This window comes from Camelina sativa, chromosome 15 (genome assembly GCF_000633955.1).
Source record: "Camelina sativa cultivar DH55 chromosome 15, Cs, whole genome shotgun sequence".
Classification (NCBI taxonomy): domain Eukaryota; kingdom Viridiplantae; phylum Streptophyta; class Magnoliopsida; order Brassicales; family Brassicaceae; genus Camelina; species Camelina sativa.
This window is the reverse complement of record NC_025699.1, coordinates 3,342,390-3,365,516: the sequence shown is the minus strand read 5'-3', so window position 1 is coordinate 3,365,516 and position 23,127 is coordinate 3,342,390. Positions and strand designations below refer to the sequence as shown.

Sequence of the window (23,127 nt, the reverse complement as noted above, 5' to 3'; positions counted from 1 at the left end):
TTTCACAGTGAAACCTAAACCTATATGGGAGTACCACGTGTCATGTATTCAACTACTTCACCAACCCCAATGGCCCGATTCAGAAATCAGTACACAACATGGTTAATGTCTTTTTTGCAGAAGAAAACATAGTTTATGTATCTCTTCTGTTGTTTGGTTTTGTACTCTCTCTCCTCTTTACTCAACTTGCTAACCAGAAGATTACATTTTGTTTCTCCTACTGAATTGGTAGGCATATATCTATCCCCAAATATATATTATTAGATCAACATTCCAGAATCAAGAATACAATTACTTCAACACATGAATAAATCCAAATTATCTTAATGGTTACAATGCATCAATCTCTGGTTAAGTAGGAAAACATGAGACTTTCTCTTGGTGCATTGTGCTTTTTTAGCAATCAGTGCAGAAGAACCAAGATCAGACGCAACCAACACCATTAGGCTAGTTATACACATATACAATACCTTTTTATCAGTATCTCTCAATGGCTAAGTCTTAGCGCCCGGTTTTGGGGCGTTTCATTGCATTTGAATTGAAAGGAGAGATGCTACCGCTTGGCCCTGGGCTATTTTCTCTCAAGTTTGAGTTTAGCAACGCGAGCTCTCGCAACTGCTGCCTCTTGATGTAATCCTGTGACTCATCCTGCGAAAAGAATACAAATTCATGTTATGTGGTCACGTCATAGTTTGATGAACTTGTTGCCAAACTTCAAAGCAATTGGCCTTTCATAACTAAAATGAGAAAGTATGTTAAAAAGACGCACCACAGGTTTGACCAACTCCTCGATAATCTCTTGGGCCTGCCGCAGCTTTAATTCCACTATATCAACAGGAAGATCAGCCTCAATGAGGATATGCAGCTGCTCATTGAGATGCTCATAGCCAGGCTTCCCTCTCAGTTTCTCTTCCTAGCAATATACATATAAAAGCAAAATATGAACAAAAACTTTGATAAAGATGGTTGGGAAACAGAACAAATGGTAGGCACCCCTTACCTTGTCAGGATCCTTAATTGATCCTTTCCCTCTAATAAACACACGGCAACCAGTAGTTGCTTCTACTCGCTTCAACGAGTTCCCTCTTGGACCAAGAAGCCTTCCCACAAAATTGAACTAACAACCAAAAGCAAAAGAATGCTTATTCACCTGAATTCCATTGTCTCAAAAGAAAAAAGAAATTGGCGAAACTTACATTCGGATAGGTATCAACTGGAAGATCTAAACGCAAGATACGCTTCACTATGTATGAACTTGGGCTAGCAGGCGCACCTTGCCACTCCATTGCCATTCCATGAGGACCACCTATTCTCTACAAGAAATAAAAATCTTACATTTTTAGAATAGTTCTGAAATGAGTGACTGGAACTGGAACCTGGTTTACCAACCCAGTCTAGTTTAAGGGTTCACAGGGTCTCTACAAGAAGAAGAAAAAGGTTCTACTTGGAGCTACAGAGGGTTTTTCTAATAGCTAGACAGTCAAGACTACACCATTATTTTTCAGGCATAAAGACACAAACTTTTAACTCTTGAACGTGTAATGACTATAGGCTACAGATGGCATCACATATTCAAACAAGGAGATGGAGTGCTAAACTCATACCTTATATTCCTTGCAGTAGGAATATTAAGGCTCCTCCAACAAAAGAATACATGAGCCATCCCTACATATTTCATGTGCAAGTGGGTTTCAACCACAACCCTCAGTCAAGAAACTTTCTATGTTCTCTTAAGATAATAGAGGATGAAAAGGACGCTTCTTAAACAAACAGATAAAGAGAACCTCTGACAAAACACAGTTTGTAAGAAATATTAAGAAGAAAAATGGCTACCTCTGGTGGAAGACCATTCCAACCACTTAATCCAGCACCGGGAAGATTAGACATAAGACTTGGTGAAGCCATTGGACTAGGACTTCGATGCCTCAACCTATCAAAATCGGTAAACCCTTGGTTGGGCATCACTCCGGAGACACGGAAAATTTCTGCATAACCAAAAGAGAAAGAAAATAAGAGAATGTCATGATACCAATCAATAACGAGTGAGAAAGACAAAACAACATCTACTTCAGGATTTACAAAATTAAACAGAGATCATATCACCCACTGGGACTGTAAATAACTAAATATGTAGTCATGGTTCCTCAATTTGATCATCTCAAAATTTTACTTTACATTTGAATATAGTTAACAAAGCTGGAAGCTTTACGACCAAAACAACTAAGCTATCAAAGCAAAGCCACATAAAACACCAATAATGCCTATCTTCATTATCTGACCACTGAGAAGACACCATTTTTAACTGAGATAATACACTAGTAAGCATCAGGAGCATGAACTATCTACAGCTGATTAAAGTACTGTGATTTTTTTAAATATGAGCAAAGATCCAATTATGTGATTCATACTGAGAGTATTAGGACAAGTCATCAAAGAGAGAAATGCTGCATAATCATGATAAATATACAGCAAACATCAACTTCAATAAAAAACAAATTGTAGATCTAAGAAGGAAGAAATGAGAATGAGTGAGACCTTGATTTAAGAGTCGGCTACATATGGGTAAGACTTGCATGAAAGGTCCAAGCTTTTGATGCTCTGCTAACAATTGGGATAAGTATTGACTACAGAAGACAAGCAAAAAAAGGAAAAAGAGATAAGAGATTTGACCAAAGAAGCAATATAAGAGAGAGGGAGGAGAAGTCGAAAGAGAAACACCTGTCCACATCGGAGGTAGTTCTAATCAGGGGAGAAGCGGCTCTAGAAGGTGAGAAGTTGTAATTATACAGACCAGACATGCTTGGTGGCTTGTGTGTTTTGCGGCTATTAGAGATTAAAAAGACGAAGAAGAGGAAGAAGAAGAAGAAGAAGAGAGATTTTGCGGGATAGAGTGAGGAGGAGAAGAAGGGTGTTGGTTGTTGTTGCCGAGGAAGAGAAGGAAGAAGTAAACAGAGTCGTCACAGGAGCATTCGATTAAAGGAGGGTTTAATTTGTGTGTGTGTGTGTAAATAAATAAAAGAAGAAGAAAAAAGTTTGAAACACAAAAGAACAAAAACAAAACAAAAGAGAAACTTACCGAAGAAGAGCGTCGGATTTTGTCAAACATCTTTTGTTAATACTTATCTTTAACCATCATTATCATTCAATCTTTATTTGGTTTGCTATCATTCATCTCTTATCAGTGCAAATACATTTAGTTGAATTTTCTCTAAATAACTCAAAACACCCATAATATTGTAAAGCCAACATCCACATTTTTTTTTTGTTCTTGCAAAACTAGTTAAAAGAAAAAATTATCCTTCAATTTCTTGCTTACAAACAAAATAATTGCATAGGTTATTAGACTACTATATTTAACCATTTTAATATCTTTTTAGTTACTTCGTCTCGAATCTAACTCTAGAGTCACGTTTTTTACAACCACAACCCTACTTTTCTTTTCGCGGCTTTTATGGCCACAATTTCCGGTCTATCCGTGGCGTTACATTCTTCATACAGAATATGACTTTAACGCTCTACAAAACGTGTCGAGCAAATAATAAATATACATAAATAAGCAGAGATTCTAATCTATAACGTATCTGACAGATAAAACGACTCAGAGATTCTCTATATATATTTTTTTGTGTGTATCTTGTGTCTTAAATACCCAATTTGTACTTTGCGAGCTTAGTTTTACATGTTTTCATATGTTGTTTGATATAGTCGCATTTAAATCAATGGTCTTTAAGATCTTCTATATAAAAACATTGCTTGCAAGAGTATACCTTAGTGAGTGCCTTCATTAGCCACCTTGAGCTTGTTGGGGTTAAACTGTTGTTACCAGGGAAAACTGTAGAAGTAAAACCCAAGCATTTACTTGTAGTCTTGTACTACCAAGTACCAACTTTGGAGTCATGCTACTTACCAAGTACTGTGGGTTATCGAGTTGTTACCACTTACCACTGAGAGACAATCAAAAGAAAAAAAAACGTTTTTATTGGGATGTATTGGGCTTCAAGATTTACGTTTTTATTAAAGAAAAGCCCAAAAAGCCCATTAAGTTTTCTCAATTGAGTCAGTCAGTAGAGGTCTCATCTCTCAAATCATTTAACTTTGGATCTTAAACACAGAGAAGAAAACCACTATCGAAAAAGGGAAGGAAGAAGAGAAGACGAAGAAGATGTCGTTGGTATGGATGGAAGCGTTGTTGCCTCTCGGAATCATCGGTGGAATGCTATGCATCGCTGGAAATTCCCAGTACTACATCCACAAAGCTTACCATGGCCGTGTATGAGATTTTTTCCCCCTTTTTTCTTACATTGCGTCTCTCTCTCTCTCTCTCCTAGGGTTTGCTCGATTTGATCTGATTAAGTTTAGTGAGCATTTGAATTGATGATTTGATTTTTGAATTTTGGGATTGAGCAGCCGAAGCACATCGGCCACGATGAATGGGATGTAGCTATGGAAAGACGCGACAAGAAGGTCGTCGAGAAAGCTACAGTTCCTTCCTCATGATCAGCTTTGATATCTCTTTTGTGTCCCTCAGGTATTGTGTTCCTTCTCTACTTAGGTTATTCGATCTGCTTTCTCTGAGTTTCTTTCTTCGTTTAGTCCTCTTGGATTTGTTTACTTAGGAAAGCCAATACAAATTTTGTTAGAACACGTATGTTGGTATCCTTAGGTTAGCTTTATGTGTCTTTACTGGAAAAGCTCTGTGTTTTCTTTTTGGGATTTCGAAAATGGGATATACTTTAGTAAGAGACCTTGTGGATTTAGCTTCTGTATCAGTTATAAGAAAGCAATAAGCAGATGTGCCATTGCTGAGTTCTTTGTCAATTTGAAGGATTAGTGTGTACTGGTTTGATTGCTATTCTGTGTAGAAGTCCTTTAAGGGAAACGAATTGGGTTCTAGATTAGATTATCCTAGGCACTTTTGCTAAGTTTTTTTGCAACTTGAAGCTTCTGGATAGTGGTTCGTAATGTCTAGGAATGATTGAGATCCTGGTTATGGTTCTTATTTCTCTGTCATGTGAAGCTCTAGGGCAGTGATGTTCTGTCTTCTATGCATACGAAACCCTCCCACTGCTTTCTTTTTCTTCCTCTGGCTTGCGATGTTAAACTCTGAGAGTAACATGTTGATGTGATATAGGTGGTTAAGATGAACACTTGGGGGCTGACAAATAAAGTGCATTTCAGACGATGAAGAAGAAGAAGCTGCGGGGATCTAAGACTTTCATTCCCATTTGATTTTCCTTGGACATATTAAAGTTTTCAGAAATCAGACCGTAATGACATTTGGGGTTTATTATTAACATTTCTCTATTTGTTGTGATGTTTTGTATGCTTTTGAGTTGCATGATACACTGTACTGTACTACTCTCTTGCTTTGTGAGTGAATAAATGAATATCTCTGGAAAGATGGCTCATCCCATGCATAGCTATACTTTCAGAAGGATTATTATCATCTTCAGGTGTTGGATTTGTTGCTGGGTAAGAACGAAAATAGGACAGGGTGTGTTGTTAGATAAGCATTAGACGAAAGAGGGGAGACTGTGTAAGATACATGAGAGTCCAACGAAGCCTTGGTGATGATGAATCACATGGTTTAAGACTTTGGCTAATAATGGAGGATAGATGGTGAATGAGAACGGTCAAAGCCTCTGTCTCTGCTTGCAAATTCACATGGGGTCCCTTCGTTATGTCCCTTTCAAGTGGGCTCGTCTCTTAATTTTCTTACTTGAAAATGGTCCCTAAACCCTTTCTTTTTTTATTAGTTTTAGTTTGTTCAAAGGAATTTTTCTTTAATGTCACCAAAATCGATCTTACCAACCAACATGACTTACATAGATTCACTTCTAATTTCTCCTTAAAACGACACAAGCTTCTGCCAAATTACAGCTCCTCAGGCGCAGAGATAGAGAGAGAGAGAGAGAGAGAGATAGTTGTTCTTCTTTTCTTTACTTTTTTTTTTTTCATGTGTTCACAAACAAGATCTTCATTATTATAGTAACTTATAAAATCAAATCATTTTCTCTGTTCTTTTATATACCATCCATTAAATCTTTGAGGTTATTATTATTTTAATGAAACACCATCCATTAGATCTTTATGATTCGGTTAACCACACCTGAGTATGAAAAACCAATCCTGAGAGGAATGCTCTCTTTACTCTTTAGTGAAAAGGAAGCTTGTTTTTTTTTTTTTACCGTTGAAACCTGACTTTGATGAGTAGAATTCTTTAGCTTTTTCATAGAACAGAACAGATAACAAAAAAAGAGGAAAAAAGAGTCGAATATTCTACAACTATAGTTTGCTTTTGGCACAAAAACTGGCAATTATTGGCTAAGTACACAAAACACAATTAATAGAGCATTTATATAACAGTATCATCTTCATTTGGAAATACAGACCTTTTAGCTCATGAAATGATGGGACAAGAAACATCTCCTGGTTATCTGCGAAAGTCAGAGAAGATACTGCAATGTTTAAATTAGCCATTTACATTGTTGTCATAGTATTTTTCTTGATATGAGCAAGACGCCATAAGAAGTCCCAAGCCAGGCTAACTTGGTCATGTATTCACATTCACTCCATACCTGAAGTGGGAAACAGTGTTTTTCCAAATTGCAAAATCCATGTGAACGTGCTTACTTTTCATAGAAAGTACGCAAAGGAGACAATTTGGATGTAAACATAAACGTTGTAATATAAAGCAGCTTCTGTAGTAGTATACACTGCAAGCCATCTTCTAAAGAAGAGACAGAACAAACGCAATCCATCCTCCATGGTTCCAAAAAATATATTCTTTCAATGGTGCTTTTCTAATATAAGACATAGTTCGGGTCAACAAATTGCATGAAGCATATAACTACAACAAAAGTTACAACTAGAGTAACAAACACTTGAATCTTAAGAACAAACTAGTTTCTTCTATAAAGAATGCTACGCTCAAAGTAACAGAGTTGAGTATGGCTGAGATAAAAATCATCTTCTTCTCAACTGTCTGCTTGTCAGACAAAAGATGTTGACATTATTACAAAATAAAAGATCAAAGCTTTACAGCAAAAGTAGTTAGAAGAAAACAAAGTGAGTGCACTCCAGAAGCAATCCCAACACTTTTCATTCCCATGAAGAGAGAGACCACCAAAGTTTTGAGAGCACAAAAAAAAGAAAACAATATTACTTATTTCCTTATCACCAGTAGAGAAACAAGATGAATGTGGAAGTATCAACTTGCTAACCACAAAGAAAAAAATAATCAGAAAAGAGAAAACACTTTACCAAAAGAAGAATAATTGAAGAAGAAAAAAAAGACAAGATGATCAAGATTCAAGAAGATGTGGATGATGAAGATGTACACAAAGATTATCTAAGCTGCGTATTCCGTTTCAAGCATGGGTTGTGTACGAGTAGTAGTAGCAGTAGGTGCTCTAGTTTCACCGACCTGAGTCATCCTCAGAGCTTCCCCTGTCTCTCCAGCTCTCTCCATCTCTCTCATTTTCTCTTGCTTCTTGTAATTTCGACATCTCAATACCAAAAACAGCAAAAGCCCCAACAGTAACAATCCACCAACCACCGACCCAACGATGATCCAAGTCTTTGAATTGGAATCAGAGCTCTTCTTCTTCTTCTTCTTCTCCTTCTCTTTCTTCCTATCCTCATCCCCTGGAGGAGCTGGACTCGGAGCAGATGCAACAGATTTAACCACAACAGAGAAATGTCCCTGATGCTCAGTCTCGCATGTGTTACCAGGCTGAATCGAGTCACTAAAACTCGCAACACCTTGTGAATCAAATCTAACACACTTAGCACTAGACCCTTGTGGGATTCGTTCCAGATCAGAGAAATCGATTCTGATGGGATCATTAGAGACTTTCAAATCAAGCTCTGGCAAATTAGTAGCAGAGAGATTCTTGGCATCGTAAGCGAGAAGACCCAACACAGGTGCGACATAATCATAACCAGACAAAGGGTAATACAAGTGAGAGAAATTAGCTAGGTTTTGATAAACAAGGACAAGCCTTGTCACATACGGCTTGACGATAACTCCTGTAGGGATAGAGAACTCTTTAAAAGGAGTGACTCCACGTTTTCTAAAGCTTCCGCTTCTGAGTCTAATGGCAGCGAGTTTGATCCCAGTCAAATTGGAAGGAACAGTACCTTCGTAGAGAATGCCGGTACGAGGACGAACAAAGGCTCTAAAAGAGTAATCTTGGAGAAGAGCATCAAGAGACGAAGAAGAAGACGCATTGGGTTGTGGTGGAGGAGATTGAGCTTGTAGATGATGAATCGAGGAAAGAGAGAGAAACAGAAGCAGCACCTGGAGACAACAGAGAAGAAACCCCATTGTTGTTTCTTCGCCTCTGGGGGAGGCGAGTCAAAAAAGCTGTGAGACTCAGTAATAAAAGAGTCGCCGTCACGTCTCTTTGAGTGTTTTTGTGTGAAGAAGAAGAAGAAGAGTTCCAATAAAGGGGCAAAACCGGAATTGGAGTAAAGAAGAAGAAGAACAAATCGAGGGTTTGTTAAACAATGGCGGAGGAGAGAGAGAGTTAATGGTCGCCGGTGGTAAAGAGAGAGAAAGAGAGAGAGATTAGCCAAAAGGACAAAAGGGAGAAGAGAGAAGAGTGTTGTCGTCAGTCCCATTTGTTCACAAAAAATTATACTATACAGCCTGTTCCTTCTGGTTTTTCTCCTTTTTTTTTTTTTTTCCCCCACAAATTATAAAAAAGGAAAACTTAATTTTTTACTTTTTCTTTTTCGACCAATCATATTGTTACATTGCGGCATTCAATTTCGCCGTAACAGTTGTCCGTCTACCCCCCCCTTCCTGTATTGTATCTCTTTTATACATTTACTCACTGTATCATTCATTCTTCTATTCTTTTTTTTTTAATCTTTCTTTATCCTAGGCCCATTTATATATGGACTCAACTTTTTGCCTCTGGCCCATTCCAAATTGTTTTCTAGCCCACTACCGCATTGAGCCGACACATTGAGACTAATCAGACTATTGAAAAAAAACACGGCATCATCTTAGGGGTAGCTGTTGGGTTTTAAATTAGGGGTGTCAAAATGGGTAGAAATCCATGGGAACTGTTTGTCTATTATTTAAACGGGTATGAGTTAAGTTTTTATATCCATATAAATAAATGGGTTTTGATGGGTTCGTCCAACGGATTCGTGGGTTTATCGGGGTAAACCCATTAAGATTATAGATTACCAATGGGTTGATTGAAAAATACAAAAATAATATATATATGCATATAATATAATATAGATATATATTAATATGTAAATATTTTCTTTTTGTAACTAATTTATATAAAATATCTAAAATAAATGTTAAGTTTTTCTAGTTTGCTAAAAACAAAAAAAAAAGTAAACAATAATATATATGTCAATGATCTAAAATGAATGTGAAAGTTTTCTTTAATATCTAGATATTAACTTTTTAAGCTTGAAAACTTTGGTTGGTTTTATAATTCTATTTTATATAAATATACTAGATGCTTCCGCATGCAACGCGTGGGTTATGGTGTAATTGGCACTTTCTTGTTTTTTTTTGTCTTTTTCGTTTTCTCTTTTGTATTATTTCATTTTAATTAGGCATATACGGGCTTTGCCGTCACTTTTATTTATACACTATATGTTTATACCATTTCGTTTAGATGTGTATAATTGTGGCGTTTATTTTTTATGAATTATGAAGATGTTGTTTCTTGTTTTTGAGGATCCAATCTTATCATTGACTGATATTGTTTCTAATACATTTATTGTATTATAGATTTTCTAATTAACTGCTTATGTAAACCCTTCATACGTTGATGTTGCAATAATAAGTTATTTTTTTAAAAATAATTATCTTCCGTGTAAGTGATTATGTTTGTATGCCCATGTTTTGGTCTAATATCAATAAGACCGTTTCTGTTTTTCTTTAGTTGGCGTTGAAACCAATTTTGAGTTAAACAAATAATGGGTCGAATTATGGTGTTAGTAAGTAATATAAATTCTTATGTATATATATTGTATATATGTGACTATAAGTTTAGCTAACTAAAAAATTCTGTAATATTTAAATATAATCTTGAACATATATATATATATATATATATTATTTGTGGGAGGAATATATGGAATTATTGGATAGAAGTTATTTTTGAGTTAAATGACCTTTTATGCCTTTAAAGTGAGTTAAATATTAATAAATTTTTATATGTGTCTTGACTTTTTTAAAAAGGAATACCAAGTGTTTCCTTCCAAATTTGAAGTGACATAGTATTTTAGTTTTCTTATATGATTTTATGAACTTCAATGTAAAAGTTTTTCAAAGTAATAAGTACACTGACTGATTGAATTATAAAATTTGGAGAAATGTTTATTTCGATTAATCATCTGCTCTTTTAAATAATTAAAATAAGTATGTTGGTATTCCTACAAATAGGACAACATATATTATATAGTTTAACCATGGAGTTAAGCAATGGAAATGAAACTTGTGATTGCAAGACAAAATGCTTATATGTTACACATTGATCGTTTAAAAATGAATAGGAACATCTAATTCTCAAATAAAGTTGATTGTTTTGTTAAAACCAACATATGTGAATTTAAATTTAATTATGCAAATTTAAAAAATAAATATGAATAGATTAGAAAGGCAAGAAATATAAAAGACATATTTTTTATATAAATAAAATAAAAATTGAAAACAATGTTAAATATATATAATACTTTCTACATTAAAATATAGAATCAAACTCTTACAAGTTATAACACATATGCGATATAACAACATTTGATATTGGTAGGAGAGGAGGAGAGAATGTTTACTATAAGATGGTAATCCAAATTAGATAATGGAGATGAATCTTTAAAAAATAGAACAATGTAATATCTATATATATATAATACTTTCTAAATTAAAATATAGAATCAAACTCTTACAACACATATGAGATATAACAACATTTGATATTGGTGGGAGAGGAAGAGAGAATGATTACTTATAAGATAATAATCCAAATTAGATAAAGGAGATAAATCTTTTAAAATAAGAACAATGTAAAATATATATCATGTAGTCTCTAAAATTAAAATTTAGCATTAACAATTTACAATGATATTTCATTTTTTTTTTACAACCCATACAACAAAAATAAGAAATCAAAAATAAAAAAAAAAAAACGAAAAATGATTTGAGGTATTGTAGAAGAGAATGAGAGAATGTGAAAATGAGATAGTAAAAGAATGTCAATATGAGAGAATGATAGATTGAGAGAATGCTTATTTATATGATAAGAAATGATGGAAGTTACATTTAGAACTATGGAGTTACAATAGTAATTTATTGTGTTTGAATAAAATTGAGTGGTAGAATATGATTAATGCATAATTTATTTTATTTTCAGTTATAATTTTATTTTAATGTGTGAGTTAAATGTATTGTGTTTATTGGATCTTAAATATTGTTTAAAGCAATTAGAAAGCAAATAAAAAAATAAAAAAAAATTAGAAAACATTAAATGAAAATCAACCAATAAGGAGAGACCAAAACCTTACTTTTATATATATGATATATTGCTTTAAACTTTGAAATGAGAAATATATTATAAACAATAATTTTACATGAGAAATATATTAATTTAGCCAACCAAAATATGAATATAAGTTTAGCCAACCAAAATAAATAAAAAATATTAAAATTTAACCAAAAATAATTTCTCTTGAAAGATAATAAGTTAGTAGGAGGAATGAATTAATGTACAATTATTGGATAGGAGTTACATTTGAGTTAAATGGAGTTACATGTCTTTAATTATAAATAAATATTTTAATTTTTTATAACCTAAAATAAAAGGAATACCAAGTGGCTGAATCAAAATTCACATGATTTGGTTGTTTGTTGATATAAACTCAACACTTACACATAATATTTCAAAATAAAAAATATTACTTTTTAAGTGACAAACTAAATTAGTTTTCTTATAAAATTATATGAATTCTTCAATCTCAATAATTTTTAAAATCCCAAGGATAACTTATATTTTTTTGGTTTTCACTCATCAATTTAATTTATAGTGCTAGATTTCATACTAATGGTTTCATCTTTAGAGAATTTAGTGAAATGATATTTTTAAAATTATATTTTATTTTTATATTTAAGTTCCAGTTGAATATGTTTTGTTTTTTGGATCATTTTTTATTTTGATTAAAGACACAAAAAACCAATTGTTTAATTATGTTCTTTTTGTTTTCAAAAACCTCAAATCATAAAAAAAATATATATTATATTGATCTCTACAGATTTATCAATTGGATCACAAAACAAAATAGTCTTTATAAATGGATAAATGGATAATTATATTGATCTTTAAATATTATATTGATCTTTATAAATTATTAAAAATGATACATGAATATGTGAGATAACCAGAGACATAATAGATAATTACATATGGATCATTTCAACTTTATGATCTTATTGTGTGGTGAATATTGTAAGGAAGTATGAAAATAATGACTTATAAGATGTTAATATAAAATAGAAAATGGAGATAAACATTTTAAAAGATTAAAATAAATATATAAGATATACATATCATACAAACTCTAAAACTAAGCTTTTACAATGATATTTGATTTGATTTTTTATAACCCATACAACAATAATAACAAAAAAAATACAAAACAAAACAAAACAAAATAAAAAAGAGATTTGAGAGTAGTAGAAGAAGATGAGAGAATGAAAAAGTGATAGACTAAGAGAATAAGATAAAGAGTATTTATAGGAAGAGAAATGATGAAAAATTACATTAAGAAAAATGAGAGTTACAATTCTAATTTATTGTTTTGTTTTAATACAATTGATTAATACAACTTAGTGGAGAAATAAAGTTAATGCATAATTTATAGGGAGAATTTATATGATTTCAGTTTTATATTATATGAGTTAAATGTGAAAATTAATTAGGTATAATTTTTTTTTGTTAAAATTGCATTGCCAAGTGGACCAATAAGGAGAGAGTGAAACTCTACTTTTATATATATGAACAACCGGAGCTATTACTCACTACATAAAAAAAAGTCTCCTATCCATAAATCCGCGCCTGCTTTTAGTTATACCACGTGGAAACACTCTTTAATGGATTGAATAAATCCTCCTCTATCTGTTGCGGGTCGAGGACTCCTTCCCCTTCTTCAAACTCCGATTCGATTTGCTATGACTTTTTATTACCGTCCAACCGTTACATATCTTACGCGTCGACTTGTTGAAGTAGTTCAATCGAGTCGATTCCATGATTATAAGTTCATTCCATACCGGACCAGACCGGAATAAGGTTATATACAAGTTCGAACTAATTGAATACTTGTGTCAGAAATTCCTCGAGTTATTATAGATTTAATATCAATTATTTTATTTATATATGGGTAACCCATATAACCCATTTAGCTGTTGGGTTTTAAATAATTGGATTTGGGTATATAAATTCAACCCATTATAATAAATGGATCGGAATGAACCCGCCCACAAAAGTCTCTAACCCATGTGGGTATGAGTCGGGTCGGGTCGGGTTACCCATTTTAACACCCTATTGATCTAGAACATTCGACATACTAGAATATTCGTTTCCTACCATTTTTTATTTGTTGGGGCTTGACAAAGTTTACTTGAGCCCAAAGTTAAGCCCATTCAAAACGAACCACGTCACTAACTTTTCTATTTTTTTTAATAAACTCCATATTATTTATGTCAGTGATAGCTCGCTGAACCTACCATACCACACCACATCATCCCTTCCCCTTCGACTCTCTCTGCGAATCTCCATACGACTCTTTTCTCTGCTTTCCGCTGTTTCTCCGCTGGTAAGCTTCCGTTTCCATCTCTTCTTAGATCTGTTCTTTTAGCTTTGGATTTCTCACCGAACGAGTGGATCTGAAAATACACACAGCTATTATTATGGGTAGTTCCGGCGACGTTAACTGGAAACTTGCGGACCACCCTAAGCTTCCTAAGGGTAAAACAATCGGATTAATTGTTCTCGATGGATGGGGTGAATCTGATCCTGATCAATACAATTGCATCCATAAAGCCCCAACTCCTGCCATGGATTCTCTTAAAAACGTATCTTTCCTTTTTTTTTTCCTTTGTTTCCATATATATTCACGAGAGATTCCGATTATGGAGTTCAATGGTTTGTTTGTGTTGTTCTGCAGGGGAGACCTGATACATGGAGGTTGATCAAAGCCCACGGTACTGCCGTTGGTCTTCCAAGCGAAGACGATATGGGAAACAGTGAAGTTGGCCACAATGCTCTTGGAGCCGGGAGAATTTACGCTCAAGGTGCTAAGCTTGTTGATCTCGCCCTTGCTTCTGGGAAAATCTATGAAGATGAAGGTTTCAAATACATCTCTGAAGCTTTTGAGAAAGGTACCGTGCATCTTATTGGTCTTTTAAGTGATGGTGGTGTTCACTCACGTCTCGATCAAGTTCAGGTACTCATTACTCTGCTTTTTTACACTTTGCTCTACAATTTCTATTGTAATGTTGGCCTTTTTTTTTTAATGTTATTGGATATTTGTTTGCGCAGTTGCTGCTAAAGGGTTTCGCAGAACGTGGTGCTAAGAGAATCCGCGTTCATATTCTTACTGATGGTCGTGATGTTTTGGATGGTTCTAGTGTTGGCTTTGTTGAAACTCTTGAAGCTGACCTTGCTGCTTTACGTTCGAAAGGTGTTGATTCTCAGGTTGCATCTGGTGGAGGTCGTATGTATGTCACAATGGACCGTTATGAGGTATGAACTCTTTTTCATTTAGATGAAATGTCAAGAATCTAGTTAGGAACTAGATTAGGCTTGGATTTGATTTCTATTGTTGCTTTAATTGTATTCTGTTTCTATCTCTTGCAGAATGATTGGACTGTTGTGAAACGTGGGTGGGATGCTCAAGTCCTTGGAGAAGCTCCCCACAAATTTAAAAGCGCTCTTGAAGCAGTTAAGACACTGAGAGCTGAACCTGGTGCTAATGACCAGTATTTGCCTCCGTTTGTCATTGTTGATGACAGCGGAAAGGCTGTTGGTCCAATTGTTGATGGCGACGCAGTTGTTACATTCAATTTCCGTGCTGATAGAATGGTCATGCATGCAAAGGCCCTTGAATATGAAGATTTCGATAAGTTTGATCGTGTGCGTGTCCCAAAGATACGTTACGCAGGAATGCTCCAATATGATGGAGAGCTAAAGCTCCCTAGCCGCTATCTTGTTTCCCCACCATTGATCGATAGAACTTCTGGTGAATATCTGGCACACAATGGAGTTCGTACTTTTGCTTGCAGGTTAACTTTTAGAATCTCTCAAATCTGCATATATATTCTCTTTTCCATATGTGTGTTGTCTTCAACTGCTTGCTGTTTCCTGGTTTATTTATTTTGCTGGAATTGGAATTAGAAATGAAACTGTGATAGAACTAGTCCTGTCTTCTCTCTGTCTCATGCTGTGAGGTTTCTTGCTGATTAAAACTAGCGAAATTGTAGTAGCTGTCTTTTTCTTGATGAGATTATACGGTTGATGGTAACTTACATTGAAATTTTATTTCACTGAAACAGTGAGACTGTGAAGTTTGGCCATGTCACCTTCTTTTGGAATGGCAACCGCTCTGGATATTTCAATGAAAAGTTAGAAGAGTACGTTGAGATTCCAAGTGATAGTGGAATATCATTCAACGTCCAGCCAAAGATGAAAGCACTGGAGATTGCCGAGAAAGCAAGGGATGCTATCCTTAGTGGCAAGTTTGACCAGGTAAGGTGTATTCTCTTATCATATTGTCTCAACCCACTACAAAATTTCGGCTTCTGAATTTGTTGTGAGTGAATTTGTAGGTGCGTGTTAACCTGCCAAATGGAGACATGGTGGGTCATACTGGTGATATTGACGCAACTGTTGTTGCCTGTGAAGCTGCTGATCTTGCTGTGAGGGTATGGTTTCAATCAAATTTGTGATATAGGAATGTTTAGAAACCGTTCTAAGTAGCAATGACTCACTGAGTTTTTGATCTCTGGTTTGCAGACAATCCTTGATGCCATAGAAAAGGTAGGAGGGATATATGTTGTGACTGCTGATCACGGAAATGCTGAGGACATGGTCAAAAGAGACAAAGCCGGCAAGCCTGCTCTTGATAAGGAAGGGAAGCTTCAGATTCTCACCTCTCACACCCTGAAACCAGTAAGTTCTAGCAGTACCGAAACAATTTGGGTTATGACCAGAATGTGGAAGTTGCTACTGAGCATAGATTATGCATGAGAAGTTTTATTACCACAAGTGGTTGTTGTGTCTTATGTGAAATTTGGATAATGATGTGTGTTTGTGTGCAGGTGCCAATTGCCATTGGAGGTCCTGGCTTGTCAGCAGGAGTTAGGTTCAGACAGGATATCGAGACACCTGGGCTTGCGAATGTAGCAGCGACAGTGATGAACCTCCATGGCTTTGTAGCCCCGAGCGACTATGAGACAAGTCTGATTGAAGTAGTCGACAAGTGATGATTCTGGTTGTACTTCCCTTAAATAGTCCTACTTGAGCCTCTCTAGACTTTGATTTTCTAAGTTACTGTTTTCACCACTCTCTAATAAGGCTCGTGATTTTTTGGGAGCCATACTAGCGGCCCTCTCACGATGTTGTTCACGTTGCAAACTACATTTTGATTTTGTATTTCGCAAAAACATAATCTGATTTATAAGGTGTTGTGAGTTACTAAACAAATTACATGAAGAAGCCTTTCATGTAAAGTAAGAGGTATGAGAATTTGAGGGCAGCTGTCAAACATTCTCGAACACATGGAAGAATATAAAAGAAAGTTGAAAAGAAACCTTTCATATTAAAAACAGAAATTAATATCGCTAATAGGAATATATCTCATTGTAATCAAGTTGTTTATATAGAAAGATATCAGTTAATATTCTTTTCATGCCTTTTTTGTGCATTCGAAAATCAATCTTTATAGTAAAAAATAATTCGAATAAAAATAACAATTGAACACTTCAATATTTATTTAATAAATAATTTTGTCATAAAGATATTTGCAAATTGATCTGGTCCGGTATGGTAGACAAAATAATTTTCCACGCTGCCCTTCCAGCCGTCCATTCACTAGTTGCCCCTCAACAACGCCAGATAACGTTCTAGATTCCAAGCTCAAGATCTAACGGTTAGCAAGCAGAGTCGTACCATCATACAAAAAACTATTCTTTTAAGAAAGTAAACGATATCGACGGTTATTAATCCCTCGTGTTTCAGTCAGAATGATCCAACGGATATGAAGCAACAAGGCCCAAATAGTTTTGTTTGCATCTGATAGAAACCCGTCCCCACTGGACGAGTGACGAACGCAAACCTCTGTGACCCTATTTTTCGAGACGATAAAAGGGCTAAGACTCGCTCTTTTCAAAGCCTCGCCTCTTCACCACAGAGAAAACTTCGTCTCCTCTCTTTGCTTCGCCGCTCTCATCTCCGTGAGAAAAAGGCGGAGTTTCTCTCTCTCTTTCCAGATATTTTGCTCATCCATCGATTCTCTTTAAGGTAACTCTCAGATCTGTTTACTCTTTATATATATGATCTCGTTGTTCTTCGAATTCATTTTTATTTCTTAGTTTCTTCGATCTGTGTTTCGTTTCTTAGATCTATAAGGTAAATGAGATGTTCCGATCCGTAGATCTGACTGTTCTATTGAGAAATGATGTTATCTGTTTGCTTTTTATCCCGATCGGAATGTGTACAGCTCATTTCCGAATCTTTGATGTATCTGTTTTATAGATCTGCTTATTATTTGTGAGTTTCTCTGATCTGCTATTTATCGGAATGGTTTGGATCTGTTGACTTTAGTTTCAAATGTATTGGATCTGTTGTTTGCGACTCTGTTTTTGGAAATTGTGATGCTGTGAAACCAGATTAAGTTTTTGATCTTATGATCTACCAGATCTTTACCTTTAACATATGTGGTTAGTGAATCTTTGTTACTTGTATCATCTTGCTTTGCTTTTATATCTTTAGTCTAGTAATCGTGTTTTGATCCCTCTAGATGTTTGAATTGAGCACTGTTGTTTCCAATAATCGTGGGTTAGTTTGTTTGAAACGTTTTCTGTGATATGCCTTTCAGTTTTGCTTGCTATTTTGATACTGATTTTGACTATTATTACGGGAGGTTCTTAGACTACTAGAATTACATTTCAAACTTGTGTTGGTAAAGCATTCTTTGATATACCTTACTGTTAGGCATATGATACTTACGTCTGGTTTTGTAATTTTGCAGAGTTCAAAATGGTTGATCAAGTTCAGCACCCCACTATTGCGCAGAAATCTGCTTACCAGAGGCCTTCTATGTACCAGAGGCATGCAACCTATGGAAACTACTCCAACGCTGCATTCCAGTTTCCTCCCACATCCAGGATGTTGGCCACAGCTGCATCTCCAGTCTTTGTCCAGGCTCCAGGAGAGAAAGGGTTCACTAACTTTGCTCTTGACTTTTTGATGGGAGGTGTTTCTGCTGCCGTCTCAAAGACTGCTGCTGCTCCCATTGAGCGTGTTAAGCTTTTGATCCAGAACCAGGATGAGATGATTAAAGCTGGCAGGCTCTCTGAGCCATACAAGGGTATTGGTGACTGTTTCGGCAGGACTGTGAAGGATGAAGGGTTTGGTTCTCTATGGAGAGGAAACACCGCCAATGTCATCCGTTACTTCCCCACCCAGGTTGGTTTAGTTTCACACTTGTTTTTATAGCTTTTGAAACAACTTGATTTTGTGCTAATCTCTTTCTTTTTTTTGTCTATGGTAGGCCCTGAACTTTGCCTTCAAGGATTACTTCAAAAGACTTTTCAACTTTAAGAAGGACAGAGATGGTTACTGGAAGTGGTTTGCCGGTAACTTGGCATCTGGAGGAGCAGCTGGTGCCTCTTCCCTTCTGTTTGTGTATTCCCTTGACTACGCCCGTACCCGTCTTGCCAATGATGCCAAGGCTGCAAAGAAAGGAGGTGGTGGTAGACAGTTTGATGGTCTTGTCGATGTTTACAGGAAGACTCTCAAGTCTGATGGTATTGCTGGTCTTTACCGTGGATTCAACATCTCTTGTGTTGGTATCATTGTCTACCGTGGTCTGTACTTTGGACTTTATGACTCTGTGAAGCCTGTTCTCCTCACTGGTGACTTGTCGGTTCGTATTGCTGTCTTTCTCTCTGAACTTGTGTGTTCTCTTACTTATCACTGGTTGGTTTTGACATGTTATTATTCTCCTTTGGTTATTTCAGGATAGTTTCTTCGCTAGTTTTGCTCTTGGATGGGTCATCACCAATGGTGCGGGTCTTGCATCTTACCCCATTGACACTGTCCGCAGAAGAATGATGATGACGTCAGGCGAGGCTGTCAAGTACAAGAGTTCCATGGACGCCTTTGCCCAGATCCTCAAGAACGAAGGAGCCAAGTCACTCTTCAAGGGAGCTGGTGCCAACATTCTCCGTGCCGTTGCAGGTGCTGGTGTGCTTTCCGGTTACGACAAATTGCAGCTGATTGTCTTCGGTAAGAAGTACGGATCAGGCGGTGCCTAAGTGCTGCTGCCTTCCTCTTTTTTCGATTTTAATTGCGGTTTAAGACCCGTAAGAAACTGAGATGTTGATGAAATTTTTTTTGCTTAAGACTTAGGGAGGCATGAGCCCTAAACCAAATTTTATATCCTTCTGACGCCAACTTTTTTTACTTATGGAATAATTCATGTTTGTGAGAGTTGTTAGACTCTTCGATTTTAAAAGAATTTTGGATTTGTTGAGTTTTTATTTCCTTTACTTATTTTTTTTATTACTTTATTTTATAAATAATCTGCAATGTCTGATTAGTTTATCTAAGTTTCTTAATAGCTAGTAGTACCGTTACCCAAGCCTGGTAGAGAAATTTTTTAGTTCTGTTAATAGGATTAAACAGTGTCTATAGGAATGCTCCAAACTCAAATGTCGAGAAGGAGAGAAAAATTATTTGAACTTTGAAGAACCAATCTGAGCCTATTTGAAGTTCTGTTTATCGATTTCGCTCAGTCTTCTTTTTCCCACTTCACTTGGCTTCCTAAACCTGCAGCTCACTCGCATTGCATTAATAATTTCACTAGGAAAGCGAATGATTCACTGTTAGACACGATAAAATAAGCATGGTACATAAGAAAGTTTACAGATAGAGTTGCACATCGATTTGGAATTATGAACATTGATATAAATCAAGTGAAGCAAAAGAAGCTCCAATAAGAACACACCAAATAGAGGCTTGAGTTGACAAAAGGTGTCTCCGTAAGGTGTGAAATAAAATAGAAATAGACTGATGTGTTAGTGATGGATCTATTGACTCTTGTCTTTTTGCCATTTGTTTGCTGCCATTGGAAAGGATATTTCTCCGACAGGGATTACGATTTACACATATCAGATCACCATATGTCATATGTTTGGTGAAACAAACTAGAGCAAAAGTAGTGGTAACAAAGGTAGGGTTCATAGGTGGTTAGTGTAGTAAAGAGATTAAAGAAAGAAAATTGGAGTGGAGTGGAGGTTGTAATAGAGCCCTCAATTAGTAAAGTGAAAGTGTGTGTATGTGTGTCCCCAAGAGACTATAATTGAGTCTTTATGGAGCTCCGTGCCACACAAACCCCCTCTCGGCTTTTCTCACGTGTTTCTGAAACATATATCACTAAAAAAGCTTACCTCTTTCTCTTCTCTTTCATATTGGAGTCAAGATTACGAAATTGAAAGTTGCAATTATAAAAAACACTAATGCGGTTTTAAAAAGGAAAGTGTTCAAAGCCTATGTTTTTGAAAGGCTCCTCCTCAAACTCCGAGTCTTCTTCTTCCTCGTCAAGGTCACAATGGGTATTATCTCGGACAACTCTCAATCTTCCTCCTCCTCTACTCCTCCTGCTCCTTCCATCTTCTCCAGCTCCTTTGCCACTCGGTCTGTTCTCTCTCTCTCTCTCTCTCTCTCTTGTTCTTATCTATCTTCAGAGACCAATGTCAAAGTTTGTTCCTTTATGCATTGTTACTTGTCTGATGCATAAAGGATTCGTTTTTACCATATGAAATTGCAGCATATTCTCAGATGTTGAGGGAGACATCACAATCGTTGTGGATGGAGAGTCCTTTTTACTCCACAAGGTTAGTGAATACTAGTGATCTGTTTTTTTTTCATTGTTATTAACATTACACAAAGTGTTCGATGAAATTTAGTTAACGAGTTTCGGAATTTGTTTGTGTTGCAGTTTCCGCTGGTTGCTCGGTGTGGAAAGATTAGGAAAATGGTGGCAAAGATGAAGGAATCATCTTCGAACCTGTCGTATACAGAGCTCCGAGACTTTCCAGGTGGGTCTAAGACGTTTGAACTCGCCATGAAGTTCTGCTACGGGATCAACTTCGAGATTACAATCTCCAACGTGGTCGCTCTCCGCTGTGGAGCTGGTTATCTTGAGATGACTGAGGACTTTAAAGAAGAGAATTTGATCGCACGTACTGAGACTTACCTCGAGCAAGTTGCCTTTCGCAGTCTTGAAAAGTCTGTGGAAGTCCTCTGTTCTTGTGAGACACTTAACCCTCAAGACATTGCTGAAACTGCCCATATTCCTGAAAGGTGTGTTGAGGCCATCGCTGTGAATGCTTGCAGAGAGCAGTTAGTGTTGGGACTGTCACGGCTGAACCGAGGCAACGAGTCAGGGGAAAATAAGCGAGATTGTCCAGAGTGGTGGATTGAAGACCTCTCTGCTCTCAGGATTGACTATTACGCACGAGTTGTAACGGCGATGGCGATAACTGGTTTGCGGTCAGAGAGTATTATCATGTCTCTGATGCATTACGCTCAAGAATCGTTGAAAGGTATAAGAAACTGTAAAGAGCGGACCAAGGTTGACTCGGGTACGATTGAGAACGAGCAGAGGAATGTTGTTGAAGCCATTGTTAGCCTTTTCCCTAATGACAAAGTCCCATTGAGTTTCCTCTTCGGAATGTTGAGGGTAGGGAGTACCATAGACGTAGCCATCTCTTGCAGGCTTGAGCTCGAGCGGAGAATAGCTCAGCAGCTAGAAACAGTGTCTCTCGATGATCTACTCATACCTGTTCTCCGAGAGGGAGATTCAATGTATGATGTGGACACTGTCCATAGGATACTCGTTTGCTTTCTCAAGAAGATAGAGGATGAAGTGGAGTATGACGAAGATCATGAATGTTACGAGAATGAGACTGAGAATCTTACTGGCTCCACGTGCCATAGCTCATTACTGAAAGTGGGTCGGATCATGGATGCGTACTTGACAGAGATCGCACCAGACCCGTGTCTGAGTCTGCACAAGTTCATGTCATTGGTAGAGATATTGCCTGATTATGCACGTGTCATGGATGATGGGCTATACAGAGCTATTGATATGTTTCTCAAGGTAAAGTTTTACTTATATCCTTCCTTAAAAGGGAAGCCTTGTGTCTGTTTTTGGAACGTTTCGTATTGATAATAGTGGGAAATGTCTTTGTGATGATGGTTAGGGGCATCCGTCACTGAACGAGCAAGAATGCAAGAGTCTCTGCAAATTTATAGACACTCGGAAGCTTTCACAGGAAGCATGCAACCACGTGGCTCAAAATGATCGGTTGCCAGTGCAGATGGTGGTTCGTGTCCTCTACTCAGAACAGCTGCGTATGAAGAATGTTATGTCCGGAGATTCAGGGGAAGGGATTGTGCTGTCGTCTCAGAAACTTAGTAGTGGGAACGCGAGCGGAGCTGTGTCTCCGAGAGACACTTATGCATCGCTGAGGAGGGAGAACAGAGAGCTGAAGTTGGAGATCTCGAGGGTGAGAGTGAGGCTGACTGAGTTAGAGAAGGAGCAGATTTTGATGAAACAAGGGATGATGGAGAAGCCAGGTCATGGTGGAACATTGCTGACCTCTCTTTCCAAAGGGATTGGTAGGATTTCGATATTTGGTGGAGGACCTACAGAAGAGAAGCGGCGGAAGGCTAACCGCAAGTCTAGGTCGAGGTTGGAGAGAAAAACCGGTAGGAGCCGAACAGAGTCTATGTTTTAGGTAGTTTGGTACATGTAAATACTGTATGCAATGAAAATGAGGTGTGATTCCTTAGTAATGAGTTGTGTATA

General features: G+C 36.5%; 6 protein-coding genes across 6 annotated transcripts; 4 read left to right on the top strand and 2 right to left on the bottom strand.

Moving 5' to 3' along the window:
* LOC104745014 (KH domain-containing protein At3g08620) lies at positions 242-3,007 on the bottom strand. The gene is made up of 7 exons (XM_010466169.2): positions 2,719-3,007; positions 2,536-2,624; positions 1,834-1,985; positions 1,197-1,313; positions 1,001-1,117; positions 770-913; positions 242-648 (listed from the first exon to the last, which is right to left on the bottom strand). Exons 1-7 carry the CDS (start codon positions 2,796-2,798, stop codon positions 502-504), a joined length of 846 nt encoding a protein of 281 aa, XP_010464471.1. The 5' UTR covers positions 2,799-3,007; the 3' UTR covers positions 242-501.
* Positions 4,083-5,408, top strand: LOC104745012 (NADH dehydrogenase [ubiquinone] 1 alpha subcomplex subunit 1). The gene is made up of 3 exons (XM_010466166.2): positions 4,083-4,270; positions 4,408-4,528; positions 5,132-5,408. The coding sequence occupies exons 1-2, from the start codon at positions 4,163-4,165 to the stop codon at positions 4,495-4,497; spliced, it is 198 nt and encodes a 65-aa protein (XP_010464468.1). The 5' UTR covers positions 4,083-4,162; the 3' UTR covers positions 4,498-4,528; positions 5,132-5,408.
* LOC104745011 lies at positions 7,054-8,653 on the bottom strand. Its single transcript, XM_010466165.2, has one exon. The coding sequence runs from the start codon at positions 8,327-8,329 to the stop codon at positions 7,352-7,354; it is 978 nt and encodes a 325-aa protein (XP_010464467.1). The 5' UTR covers positions 8,330-8,653; the 3' UTR covers positions 7,054-7,351.
* On the top strand, positions 13,736-16,733 carry LOC104745010 (probable 2,3-bisphosphoglycerate-independent phosphoglycerate mutase 2). The gene is made up of 9 exons (XM_010466164.2): positions 13,736-13,845; positions 13,932-14,104; positions 14,197-14,475; positions 14,571-14,774; positions 14,889-15,313; positions 15,584-15,776; positions 15,857-15,952; positions 16,044-16,199; positions 16,349-16,733. The coding sequence occupies exons 2-9, from the start codon at positions 13,940-13,942 to the stop codon at positions 16,511-16,513; spliced, it is 1,683 nt and encodes a 560-aa protein (XP_010464466.1). The 5' UTR covers positions 13,736-13,845; positions 13,932-13,939; the 3' UTR covers positions 16,514-16,733.
* LOC104745009 (ADP,ATP carrier protein 1, mitochondrial-like) lies at positions 17,398-19,785 on the top strand. The gene is made up of 4 exons (XM_010466163.2): positions 17,398-17,549; positions 18,280-18,716; positions 18,802-19,176; positions 19,271-19,785. Exons 2-4 carry the CDS (start codon positions 18,288-18,290, stop codon positions 19,565-19,567), a joined length of 1,101 nt encoding a protein of 366 aa, XP_010464465.1. The 5' UTR covers positions 17,398-17,549; positions 18,280-18,287; the 3' UTR covers positions 19,568-19,785.
* On the top strand, positions 19,911-23,069 carry LOC104745008 (BTB/POZ domain-containing protein At3g08570-like). The gene is made up of 4 exons (XM_010466162.2): positions 19,911-20,948; positions 21,082-21,148; positions 21,253-22,416; positions 22,520-23,069. The coding sequence occupies exons 1-4, from the start codon at positions 20,863-20,865 to the stop codon at positions 23,054-23,056; spliced, it is 1,854 nt and encodes a 617-aa protein (XP_010464464.1). The 5' UTR covers positions 19,911-20,862; the 3' UTR covers positions 23,057-23,069.

Coding starts and splice junctions, on each gene's coding strand:
- LOC104745008 (XM_010466162.2), top strand. CDS start 20,863: ATGGGTATTATCTCGGACAACTCTCAATCTTCCTCCTCCTCTACTCCT. Junction 20,949..21,081: donor TCCAGCTCCTTTGCCACTCG/GTCTGTTCTCTC, acceptor ATGAAATTGCAG/CATATTCTCAGATGTTGAGG. Junction 22,417..22,519: donor CTATTGATATGTTTCTCAAG/GTAAAGTTTTAC, acceptor GATGATGGTTAG/GGGCATCCGTCACTGAACGA.
- LOC104745014 (XM_010466169.2), bottom strand. CDS start 2,798: ATGTCTGGTCTGTATAATTACAACTTCTCACCTTCTAGAGCCGCTTCT. Junction 1,314..1,833: donor GGAATGGTCTTCCACCAGAG/GTAGCCATTTTT, acceptor TATTTCTTGTAG/AGAATAGGTGGTCCTCATGG. Junction 649..769: donor AGGAGTTGGTCAAACCTGTG/GTGCGTCTTTTT, acceptor TTCTTTTCGCAG/GATGAGTCACAGGATTACAT.
- LOC104745010 (XM_010466164.2), top strand. CDS start 13,940: ATGGGTAGTTCCGGCGACGTTAACTGGAAACTTGCGGACCACCCTAAG. Junction 14,105..14,196: donor CCATGGATTCTCTTAAAAAC/GTATCTTTCCTT, acceptor GTTGTTCTGCAG/GGGAGACCTGATACATGGAG. Junction 15,777..15,856: donor TTAGTGGCAAGTTTGACCAG/GTAAGGTGTATT, acceptor GTGAATTTGTAG/GTGCGTGTTAACCTGCCAAA.
- LOC104745012 (XM_010466166.2), top strand. CDS start 4,163: ATGTCGTTGGTATGGATGGAAGCGTTGTTGCCTCTCGGAATCATCGGT. Junction 4,271..4,407: donor ACAAAGCTTACCATGGCCGT/GTATGAGATTTT, acceptor GGGATTGAGCAG/CCGAAGCACATCGGCCACGA.
- LOC104745011 (XM_010466165.2), bottom strand. CDS start 8,329: ATGGGGTTTCTTCTCTGTTGTCTCCAGGTGCTGCTTCTGTTTCTCTCT.
- LOC104745009 (XM_010466163.2), top strand. CDS start 18,288: ATGGTTGATCAAGTTCAGCACCCCACTATTGCGCAGAAATCTGCTTAC. Junction 18,717..18,801: donor TCCGTTACTTCCCCACCCAG/GTTGGTTTAGTT, acceptor TGTCTATGGTAG/GCCCTGAACTTTGCCTTCAA. Junction 19,177..19,270: donor TCCTCACTGGTGACTTGTCG/GTTCGTATTGCT, acceptor TGGTTATTTCAG/GATAGTTTCTTCGCTAGTTT.